General features: G+C 34.2%; 1 protein-coding gene across 2 annotated transcripts in view; it reads right to left on the minus strand.

Annotated features, from left to right (window-relative positions):
* Positions 7235 to 12835, minus strand: part of LOC107618612 (disease resistance protein RML1A-like) — an 8457-nt gene continuing 2856 nt past the window's right edge. Inside the window, exons 2-4 of one of the 2 annotated variants that reach the window (XM_016320721.2) lie at positions 11206 to 12310; positions 10678 to 10971; positions 7235 to 8591 (exon numbers count right to left, since the gene is read on the minus strand). In XM_016320721.2, coding sequence (XP_016176207.1) covers positions 7362 to 8591; positions 10678 to 10971; positions 11206 to 12310 — 2629 coding nt within the window. In that variant the 3' untranslated portion in view covers positions 7235 to 7361. Of the gene's footprint in view, positions 8637 to 10677; positions 10972 to 11205; positions 12311 to 12835 lie in introns of both variants that reach the window. The other variant, XM_016320720.2, reaches the window with a different exon arrangement.

Here is a 12835-nt window from a genome sequence, read left to right on the forward strand (position 1 = left end):
CTTCGTATCATTGTTATTTATAGAGTTAAGTACTTTTTTCGTTCTTAAGGTCTTGAGTCAAAATCAAAATCGTTCTCGACTTTTTTTTTTCTTATTAAAATCATCCTCAACGTTACAAAATGTTATAAAATCATCATTTTATCCATAAACAATATTTTTTAGACGATTTTTTCCTTAAAAAAAATCCTTTTCCTCATCACTAACCCCCAACCCCCCTTTTTCATCATGAACCTCTTTCTATATCTCTTTCTCCCAGACTCCTACTCTTCCTCATCACTAACCTCTAACCATAACACTCCTCCCACCTTCCATTTTCTACCTCTGCCATTTACTCCCCACCCTCAACACTCCTCTCACTTCCATCACACCGCTGTCTTTGTCCTTAATTCTCTTACTGCAACAAAATTATCACAAGTCTAACCTTTATTCTATCCAAAATCAACAACAACAACAGAGACAAAGAAAGTAAATTAAAAGGAAAATGATACAAAAAATAAAAAAGAAAACTAGAAAAAATAAAAGAATAAAGAACAAATTAAAATCCAGAAAATTAAGTAAAATGAAAAAAATAGAGCAAAGATTTTGCTGAAATCCAGGAAATAACAAAATACAGAGCCTGCAACAACAACAAACCACAAAATACAATATTTTTTTCTGTACTTTATAACAAGACAAACTAAAAACATAATATTTTTTTCTACAACAACAAAACATAGAAGTCACTAGAAGCCGATGGAGCACTTCCCCTTAAAAAAAACTTCTTCAGAATACCCAACAACCACTTTCCCTCACCCATGAAGCACTAAAGCTAATGACTTTACTCTTGTTGAAGTCCTCCTAGAAACAACCGGATTTGATGCCTAATGCATGTGCCTTCGAAGAAGTAGAATAGAGAGAATCAAAACACAGAAGGGGAGAGAGCGAGAGAGAAAGAGAGGAATTGAAGAAGGAGAAGAGGTTGAGCAAGACGATGTTGGCGACGAGCAAGACCATCGTTATCGTTGTCGACCTGAGAAGAAGGGAACGACGAGAGAGAGAGGGGCCAAGTTTGAAGGGATGCTTGGATCTGAGTTTCGGCTTTCTTCGAGACGTTATTGAAACTGTACCATCAAAGGCTGCAGTCTTTAGTGACGATAACAAGCGCGATTGAGTTGACGGACCTTCACGGCGGCGACGGACTCAGAAAATAAGAGAGAAAGAAAGAGAGAGAGGGGGTAGGGTGAGATCGGTGATCTTGATGCTGAGCTCTTCAATGTTCTTCAATACGACGACGACGACTAGGGGGCGGAGGTGAGTGGCGTGGTGGGAGAGCGAGCTGTGATTGTTGTGGAAAGAAAAATAGAGGAAGGATTTGGTGAAATGAAGGGTTTCTGAAATTGGGAATTTGAGGTGAAGAGTGGATAAGTTAAACAGAGGTAGAAGATGAAGAAGAGTTTGAGGTTAAGGGTATTTTAGTCAAAAAATTAAGAAAATGATAATTTTATAATATTTTTTAATGTTGAGGATGATTTTAATAAAAAAAACTAAAAAAAAAATTTTTAACAGAGGGAGCTCAACACAATGAAGTGGAGCAATAAAGATCTAGGGACACTAAAAACAAGACATAAACACAAATAACAAGTATAATCCGTTGTCATCTCCGGCATTGCCATCAACAACCAAATGGATCAACTCCACACCATTCCCTATACTCGAAAATGACATAATCTGTACACCTTCAACACTTGTCTCTGATCTCTCAAATACTCGTCTGTTCCGCTCCAATCAAGTGTTCCAGATAACCGCAAAGAAGTCTAATAGCTATTTCTTTTGCTCCAGCTTTTCACCTGCTACTCCAGTCCAATTCTCGAAGAACTCTTTAACGGACCCTGGAATGACCCAAACTCTATCAGCATACTTCAACCAAGCACACCACACCTGCCACGTAAACTCACAGGCAACAAATAAATGATGTACAAATTCTATATCCTTTTTACACAATACACATATATTGTCATTATGATTGATAATGTCCAGTCTACTCAGCCTCTCCTTTGTGTTGACCCAGCCTACTAAAACAAACCATGCAAATAGTTCAACTCTTAGAGGAACCAAGCCTCTCCAAATCGAACTAGTGAAACTGTAGCTCGTGATATCCTCTGAAAAGGTCTCTTTCTGTATCACTTGCATAAAAGAATTAGTAGAAAAAATACCTTTTTTGTCAAATTTCCATACAATTGAGTCCTCTCTATCACTCGATAATCTTACAACCTGTAACCTATCATGAAGCTGATTGAGCAACTCTAACTCCCATTGGAAAAGTTCTCTCCTCCATTGGAAGTTCCATACCCACTCTAACCCATCCCAAAACCCACAGTCCCCTATTACGAAACCTTGTTGATTTGAAACAGAGAAGAGTCTCGGAAAACTATCTTTCAAAGAGCCACCTTGTACCCAAGTATCCTCTCAAAAACGAGTTATCCTGCCGTTTTCCACTTCCATAGACAAACCACTTATCGTCATGTCTCTTACCTGTTATTCCTTAATATTAAGCTGGCAAATATCTTTCCATGGACCCCTTCTTGATGGCAAAGTTTGGCTGGACAACATTACAGTTGAGTCCAATTGATTACAAGAACATACAACCTTCTTCCACAACGGGCATTCCTCCTTTAAGAAGCGCCACCACCACTTGAATAGGAGCGATGCATTTCTAAGTAGAACATCTCCCACCCCCAAGCCTCCTAGCTTTTTTGGAGTTTGAACTACCTCCCATTTCACGAGTGGTATACGATTATTTCCATCTTCTTTACTCCACAAGAATCTTCTCTGAAGTCCAATTAACTTTTTTGCAATCGCTTTTGGCATCTTATACAGGCTCAAGTAGTAGACCGGCAGACTATTAAGAACAGATTTTATTAGGACCAACTTACCCGCTTTGTTGAGAAATCTAGCTTTCCATAGGTTCAGCTTGTCTTCTACCTTGTCTATAATTGGTTTCTAGGTCTTCACCAACTAAAAATTAGCGCCAAGAGAAATTTCTAAGTATTTGACAGGTAATACCGCCTCGGCACATCCCAACAAACCACACATATTCATTACTTATTCCTTCTCACAATTAATTGAAATTAGACTAAAAATAATTTTAATTTTAACTCCAAATCTTAGAGACGAAAAAATACTTAACCTTTATTTATAACATATAAGTTATATATTATATACATACACGGGGAAACACAATGGCATTTTAAATTGTAGTGATGAAAGGGTGGCGCAATTCTTTATTCTTACATTTTCGTATAGCTTTCTGCAATGAGTAGTCAAAGTTTCTTCATACTAACTACTAAAATAGTATAATCTATGAAATAATAAAGATTCAAGTCTCTAAGGAAAATACCTGCTAAATATCATTCCCTTAGCAAAATGCCAAAATAGATAACGACGTTAGCAAAATGCCAACCTATACAACGACGTTTTTGGTATAAATATTAGGGACTAATTTATTGGTTCTAATTATTTTTGGGACTAATATTAATTTTTTTATCTGACTTTTAATTTAAACTGTTAGATTATTTTATTATTATATCTAACAGTATAAATTAAATATAAATTTATTTGTTTAATTTTATTAAATATTCTTTAATATTTAATATTTTTACAAATAATTTTTTTTTATTTTTTTTTTTGTAGATAGAGTCTCATCTTCTTATTCTTCAACATTGCAATGAAAACTAGCGCTAGCAGCAACTGTCCGCGTCTAAATCGAGATTATCCACGAACGCATGCAACTGCCAGGACCTAAATTGTCTTTAAAATTTGTGATCTTCTTCTCGTCTTTATGATCATTGACGTCATGTGGTGTTCTCAGAAGAGGAGATCTTTTTTATCGAAGCTACTACACATACATACATACATAGAGACACTAACTTCACACTTGGGACAAAAACTCAAAAAAGAAGAAACAAAGAGAAAAGAAAAGAAAAGAAAAGAAAATGTTCGCTGAACACCACAACAATTCCTGCAGATCGTGGTGGAAATTTTGCGACGGTTTTATATGAATAATTGCGGCGCATATCGCGGCGATTAAGAGTGGGGTTGCAATTAGTTTTATATTTAGCAGCGATTTTTCTAGAACCGCCGCGATATATAACTTGGGGTGAATTATTAATTTACATTTTGCAGTGTTTTTCTTTCAACCGGTGCAAAATGCGTTTAACACTACTTTTTAAAATTACATATGTTTAAATCATTGTTACTTAAACTCGTAACACTATTTCTAGATTTGTTTTATGTAAAAAAGTTCACAAGTTAAATAAGTTATATATGTTAACTCATGTGAACAAATTTACCAATAAGATTTTTCCGTTTACCATATTATCATTTAAATTTGCATTCAAACACAAATATAAAAGAAAAAAAATTCATAGTCTGAATTTATAAACTTAAAATAAAGTTCTAACGAGTATAAATTAAAGTTATTCTTTTTCGAAGTTATGCCTTACTAAACCAAAATCAAGAAATTCTAAAAGTAGATAAATATGTAAAACTGCGATCCAAACCATTAAATTAAGGGAATCAACGTAACTCTTATAATAAAAGGTCAAAATTTCTCTTCAACATCGTATTGACCTGGCAAAAAATACTCTGTCAAGAATCTATGGCCTTCACGTCTTACAGGATCTGATATGTCATCCCTATACCATGACTTCTTGTTCAGATTAAAGTACTTTTTCGTAACATGTATATTATCTTGTCTTTGTTGGTCTTCTAAAATTTCGTTATCTTCTTCCGCAACCTTATTGAGATCAAACTGCATGGATCTGTCAATTCCAACGGAGGAGATATCATCTAAATTGTCTTCTGAATTAGACTCTTTTCCATCTAAACTGTCAGAAACTATTTACCCAGAATATTCAGCTAATACTGAAAATATCAACATGCATACAACAAAATAAGTATACCTAGAAGAAACTGAGAACTCCCAAGTAATTAGATAGTGATTTAGAAAAAAAAATGGACGATAATATCCTACGACAATTTTAAAACTAAACGCAAATAAACAACAATTATCATCTCCTTTGTTGGTAGTTTGGACAAATTTCTTAAATAGAAGCTCTGTAATTTGCAATTCTATATACTTCATTTCCTTTTTGTGATGCAATATCCAACTCAACAGCATGCTTAGTTTCGATATAAGGCTTGAAAGTGACACTTGGAGGCACTGCCAACGAGTTTTGTATATAGACGACGCTCCTTACATATCTCATTTACAGTGTAAACGAGATAAGCGACGTTTCATAATATGTGTGTACACATAATATGTGCAACTGCAAATGTGTCTTATCTCGTTTATACTGTAAAAGAAATACTCCAGTCTCAAATCATTTACAGTATAAATGAGATGTGTAAGGAGACACAAATTCGCAAACACTCTACAAATTACTTATTTCGATAAATAAAATAATTAAATTATTTATTTAAAAAATCTTTAGATTTTTACAGTTTAAAATATTATAGTTGGAATTTTATATTAGATAAGAGTAAACTACCATTTTTACCCATGAAGGTTGAAAACGTTGACAGAGCTACCTATAAAAAAAAGAAATTACCATTTGTACCCATAAAACATGGGTTTCATACAATAAAATTATTCAAACACTAAAAAATCACATAAAAATCCCAAATTACCCTCATTATCATCGTTTTCAACTTTTCATTGAACTCAGAATAGAATGCTACCACCTAATGCCCCTGTAACAAATCAATTGTCAAACTCAAACATATTATGTGGAGAATTAAACGAATTGAGCAATCCACACCTGAGTCAAATTCTGAGAGGGAGGGACTTGTTCTGTTTTAGGTCTGTCAGGGTTTGGCGGAGTTAGGGTTCAGTGGAGGAGGTGTAAGATTGGTGAGTGGCTCGAGGGTGGTCGTCTGGACCGAGAGAAAGAACGACTGGGACGGTGAGGGTGGCTCGGGTTCATCGCAGATGGTCGAGACGATGGTGGTTCGCGGCTGGAAGTGTGGACGGCAATGATGCCAGGACTGTGATGGTGGTTTAGACTGTGATGGTGGTTTAGAGGTCTCTGGTTCTTGAAGAGGAAAAAAGAAGGGGAAGAGGAGAAGGAGAAGTGAATTAGGATTCGGTGGTACACAGCTTGTCGCGGTTTTGGTTTGCAAAGAGAATCACGGTGGCCCGTCGGCAGCACTGGTTCGATGATGAGGATAAAGTAGCCACGGTAAGTGAGGGTGGTTGGCGGTGAAGAGAGGAGAGGGGGGACACTATGACTCTACGGTTGCTAGCGGTGGCGAAGCAGGGGCTGGTGCGAAGATTTTCTGGTCGGCGAGGGTGAGACGGGGAAGGAGAGAAGGAGGGGTGGCCACGGCGGAAGGAGGACGGCAGCGGTGGTCGCTGACGCTGGAAGCTGCAGAAACAAAAACAGAGGCCGCAACATTTGTCACGGAGGAGGAGAGATGGCTCGCGGCTGAAAATATTGCTGCTACAATTGTTTGAAAATTAATTGATTATTGGTGAGAGAGAGAAAAGATGGGGTTAGTGGTGGTGGTGGTGGTAAGTTAATGAGCAGATGAGGATGATGGAGTGGTTAGTGGGGAGAGAAAAGATGATGCGAATGATGATAAGGGTAATTTGAAATTTTTACGTGATTTTTTAGTATTTGAATTATTTTGTTATATAGAACCCATGTTTTATGAGTACAAATGGTAATTTTTTTTCTATAGGTAAATCTGTCAACATTTTCAACCTTTATGAGTACAAATGGTACTTTACTCATTAGATAAAATATCTAAGTCGCTCTTTAATGGATTTAAAAATGAAATATTATTAAAATGTTTTATTTTTTTTACTATTAAACTTAAAAACAAACTTTTAAATATAAAATCTAAATAATAAATTTAATAAAACTAATTAAACTTTTTCTTTCGATCAAAAAAGTATAAACAAACAACTAACAAGATGAAATACTAGTTATTATTATTATTGTTATTATTGATTCTTTTAAATTATCATTTTTATCCAAAAAATACAACTTTCCCGCCCAAAATTTGGTACATGGGATTTCGAATCTCATATAATGTTTTTTCATGATAGACACATTTTTTGTGTTCGAAAATGAATCATTTCAATTGTTTTTAATAATTGAAGAAGTAAAATATAATATTTTATTATTAATTTTATAAATAAAATAAAAAAAAAAACATAAAAGATAAAATTTTAAAAAGTTAAAAATTATATTTTATTTTTTCAATTATTAAAAAAAATTGAGAGGATATTCTTCTACTACTCTCCTAATGGTAGGGCTTAGATTAAGTCCGTACAATAACCTAACATGACACCATATATATAACAAATACCCTGAATATCATCCCCAATTGTGAGCTCCAAACCACGACCTAATTCCATTCCATGGTGAAACCGGGTTGACAGTAGCAGCAGTAGTATAATAACCCAACTGTTCCATTCTTTTAATAAAACTAATGAAACTTGGATATTCTAATGGGTTTACTGGGTGCACTCCAAACCCTTTCAACTCCACTGCCACATACTCTGATGTCATGGATAGTGACACAACTGAGACCTTGATGTTAAACATTCTTCGATTTTGACCTCTGTTATTTAGGAAGCTACTACAACGTTGGTCGTATATTAGAATCACATGATCGCATGAAATCTCCTTCCTTGGTCTGTCCACGTACAACCTGACTTCGTTGACATCGTCTTCCTCTTGATCGTCACCACTGATTGTAAACATCAGCCTAAAACCCTCTGATGGTACTGCAGGAACAATGAAGCATAAAATGAAGCCTAATTTGGGTGCATATGGAGCTGAAGAGAGATTAACAGTAAGGTGATCCATATTTGTTTGATAGTCAAGCCATTTTGGAACTTCGCTCCCGGGATAAACATAAGAGGCTTCAGGGTCTTCATTAGAATTGTCTACATTGTCATGTTCTATTGCAGACAAATATTGGTTTGAAAATCTCACCATGTTGATATGAGCATTCAATGTGACAGCATGGAGAGATTTATTTTCCAACTTCAAGCAGTTCCAGAATACAGCCTTTTTCTTGTTTTCCTTCAGCTGTTCACTCGCATTTGGGAAAAACACAGCCTTCAATGATGTGCAGTTATCTGCATCTAATGTTTCTATGGAGAGGGGAAGCTCCTTTAGAGTTTGAAGATTCTTGCAATCACTTATGTCAAGATATTTCAGACTTGTGAGAAGCTTCATGCTATCAGGCATCTTCTTTACTTCGGAGTTTGCTAGATGAAGCTTTTCGAGTTTGCTTTGGCATCCGAAGGATGAGGGCAATTCTCGGATGGATGTGTGTCGCAAATCCAGTTCTGTCATGTTTTCTGATATCACTGAAAATTTGTTCAATCTTTTGCAGTGATAGAGGCTCAGAAAACGAAGGGATTTCAAGTGAGCATTAGTTTCAAGTCTGGCAAGTTGAGAGCACCAGCTTAGATCCAATGTCTCAAGCTTGTTGAGGGAGAAGACAGATGGATGGACACGAGTCAAGCGGAGACAATATTTGAGATCCAATATCTCGAGATTGGTGGCTTTTGATAAGTCTGGAAACTCCTTCAACTGTGAGGAATATGGAGCCTTAAGGACCTTCAAATTCACAAGATTCTGTACCAATAACAACAGATGATTGTGTCAGCTAGTGAAATTGCATAGGTGCTCTTAGGCAGCCTTTGGTTTATGTCTTACTTGAGACACGGACATAGAAACATAAAATTAAAGACATGGTCACAAATTATTAATGTATATGTATTGTGTTTAGTAAAATATTGAATAAGAGTATAAGACACAATAAAATTAGAAAAAGCTCATATTTTGTAAAAATTAATAACGGATAAAAATATAAAAAATTGATAAAGGATAAAAGCATAAAAAATTGATAAGGAATAAAAGTATAAAAATTAATTGTGTAAAAATTAATAAAAAATAAAAGTGTAAAAAATTATGTCCAATTGATTGTGTCTCTATATCTCAACATTTTGGAGGAACACTAAATACTTGTTCATCCAAAATTTGTGTACTAACATGTCCATTCAAAATTTGTGTCAAAACAAACAAACAATAAACATGTTACCTTTCTATCGTTATACTTATAATCTCTCTTTCTCATCTCATTTTTCTTCTTCCCACCACCACTTTTAAGTTTTAACACCACCACAACTTCACTCTTCCCCACTACCACCAGCCATTCTAATCTAAAAGTTCCCTATACATTTTCTAAATTTTAGTTTTCAATGATTCTATTCTCTCATTCCTTCTCAATTGCTATTATTTCCTCATACTCCCAGTCATGTTCATAAATACCTGAACACTCAGATTCCACTATTATATGGTAAGTTATATTTCTATTTCCCATACATAATCAAATGAGGAGAGAATTCAATTCACTTTTCACACAACCATTACAATTCCTCCAATTGCTATTCATACTATTTATACTAAAAAAATCTAACTAATAATTAAATAATAAATATTAGTAGCATTTTATACTTAACACAAAAATCAAAAGATTAATTGTATTATTAACGTTCATATTTAAATTCTATAATTTTATGATTTTGGATGTGTTTTAAAAATATTTTGTATATAATATCATACTATTAGATGTGATATAATTAAAAAAAAATTTATGAATATACTATCTACATCTTCTTACTTAAACTTTTGATTTTTTGTGCTTCTTCAGTCAAACTAATTAAGTATAAATTATTTTATTGGTAACAACTCTATTATTAAAACCAAATAAGATCAACTGTGTTACAATTAAATAAAAATAGATTATTATGTTTATTTTTAAATGACAATTATGTTTATTTGTGCTTTATCTGATGCTCCACTTGAAGAAGATGACTATACAGCCATTTAGATTTGTCTTCCACATCATATTTTTTATGTTTGTTATCAGTGTGCTGGGATTGGAAAAGGAAATATTTTGTGAACACAAATATAGTAGAATGGAACCACAAGAAATAGCCTTAATACTTGCAAGCCCTAAGATTTTAAAGATTTAAAGTGTGCCAATTACTCCTTTCGTTTCGAAACTAAATACGAGTACAATTATATAAACAAAGGGGCAAATAATAATAATAATAATGAAAGAAGAAGAAGGTGCTTTCTGACTTCATCGATGAAGACGTTCTGGTTGAGCTCCAAGACAAGAGAGTGGTGTTATCACATTTAAGAATGCAATGTAAAAGAAAGAAGAAAAAACCGTATTTTTTATATGAACTAACGTAAAAAAAAAAAGAATGAAACAATAACTAAAGAGTGGGTAGGAAGTTAGAGAAATTTAAGTTTTTAAAATTTAAATTAAGTTTAATTATAAATATGTATCTAAAAAATAGGGATATGTTTTTCTAAAAAAATAATTAAATAATATTAAAGGCTGACCAAAGGCCGATTTTGTATTGTACAAGTAGCATTTTCCTAACGATATTGTGCTAATTTATCTACGGCCATTATACATGCTACAGTAGCATCCTCTTCATAAATTGAACACGAAAAATATGAAAATGATTTTTGCACATTATTTATCAGCAACAGAATTATCAATAAAGCAAAAGAGCAAAAGTGGTATGTGAACATCATTCTCCAAATAGTTCTAATAACTAACATAATTACATAAACATACATGGACAGAGTTAGTTACCTGGATCCCATACCAAAGCTTTTCCACTTGACTATAAGGTAGTTCCAATATAACTAGCTTCTCAGCAGAAAATTTCTTTGGTAATGATTTGAGAGGGTAATAAGTCCAACGAAGATATCTGAGTCGACTTGGCAACTGTTGAAGCCCCTCGGGAAAGTGTAAGAGGTGTTGTTCCCCATAAAAGTCAAGAAATCGCAGCTTACTCATCTTAGAAAATACTTGAGGACTTAACTGCATGTCCCTAACTGTTGCTTTGGAATAGCTGAAGTTTATGCTTCTAATGGCCTCACTCCCCTGTTTTAAAGTATAGTTAACAACAAGAAGAATAAGTATGCATTCTTGTTTTAACACTTTTGAAAGTTGAAATTCACTAAATATATACACTTTGGTCTTTAAAAGATTTTTCATTTTAACACATAACAAAAGAATGAAATGCAACATTTACCTCAGAGAAGTCAAATATTCTTCTTGCAAACCCAACAAAAAAATGAAGTAAAATGTTCTATACATCATAAGTTTGACATTTACCTGATTATTTTTCAGTACTTGATAAATGTCCTCAGGATTCCAAATTCGACTATAGTTACCAGGGTCTTCAATAGATTCTTGGCGAACAATCTCCCAAGCCATTTCTTGTACAATATCATGCATTGTCACTACATCCTCTTTAGAAATGGTTATGAAAGATATATCTTCAAGTCTTTTCAATGCTGCAGGAACTGGAAAATTCCCATGCTTTAACAAACTCTCTAAGTACTTCACTTTCAACTTCATTCCATCAAAAAAGCATGCAATGTCCAAAAGCATTGATTTCTCTTGGCGATCCAACTCATCATAACTCAGCCTCATCATATCAAAAACCTTCTTATTCGGAATCTTCCCAAGTTTCTCTAATTCACTTTCCCATATCCACTTTTCTTTTCCATGAAGTAAATGACCCAAAGTCTTAAGAACCAGTGGAATCCCTTTGGCATGATCCACCACCCTCTCTGCTAACACACGATACTCCTTTTCAACAACTTCATTTTGTTGAAACGCAATCAAATTGAAAAGCTGAAGTGCTTCATCAGATTCCAATGGTTCAACCTTGTATGTATCATTAGCATGAGCATATTTCGCAAGCACTTGCCTATCTCTGGTAGTTACAATAATTCTACTACCTGATCCAAAACTTTGCGGGGTTCCAACTAGAATTTCAAACTGCTCTGATTGATTAACATCATCAAGAACAATAAGAACCTTCATGCGGCCAATTCTCCTCTCAACATAAGTAGGCAATCCATATTGTGTGTCAATTTCAAGATTTTCGCCTAAGAGTTTAGAAAAGAGTTCATTCTTCAAGTAAATAATTCCATGTCTCAATGATACTTCCCTTACGTTTCGTAGAAAAACAACGCTTTCGTATTCATCACGAAGTAGGTTATAAACTACTTCTGCAACGGTTGTCTTTCCGAAACCACCCATGCCCCAAATTCCAATCACACGGACGCTCTCTGGCTCTTGGCGAAGCAATGATTCAACACGAGAAATTGATTTAGCAATTCCGAAGAGTCCTTTTGAGGAAAACTGGCGCATATTTTTCAACCTAGCGTTCACTGATTGGATGATTTCTTCAATAAGCTCAGCATCATTCCTATGCAACAAACGTCAGATAAAAAAGTGCAAACTTCAACAAACATTATCATAGCTAATTGACGAAGCAATCAGAGGCGGCCACAGCAGATACACCGATGGAGTTGAAAGCCACGGAAGCTCCATGGCGGAGGTGACCGGCGTTAAATGTTTTGAAATGATTTTAGAATAGAAGGTGCCGGAACCTTCTTCGAGTTTTGCCAATGGGCTTTATATCAAAAGCAGAGCTAGATCGGAGCAGGAGTGTTGACCCAATCTGTACAGTCAGTAAAGGACAAATAGATCTGTCTAACAATAATGCGGTTTATAAAATAGCGAGCGATTGATCCTTAAATAGATTTGTATTAAATTAATTCTTGACTTGTTAAATTAAAAATATTTTAAAAAGTCAAAATAAAAAACAAATTTTAAATATTATTTTAATTTTTAATTTAATTTAATTTTTAATATTTAAAATAAATTTTAATTTTATTTTATCATTAATTTTTTATAACAATTAGTTAATTTTTTTTTCAATTTTACTCTT

This window comes from Arachis ipaensis, chromosome B09 (genome assembly GCF_000816755.2).
Source record: "Arachis ipaensis cultivar K30076 chromosome B09, Araip1.1, whole genome shotgun sequence".
NCBI classification, from domain to species: Eukaryota; Viridiplantae; Streptophyta; class Magnoliopsida; order Fabales; family Fabaceae; genus Arachis; species Arachis ipaensis.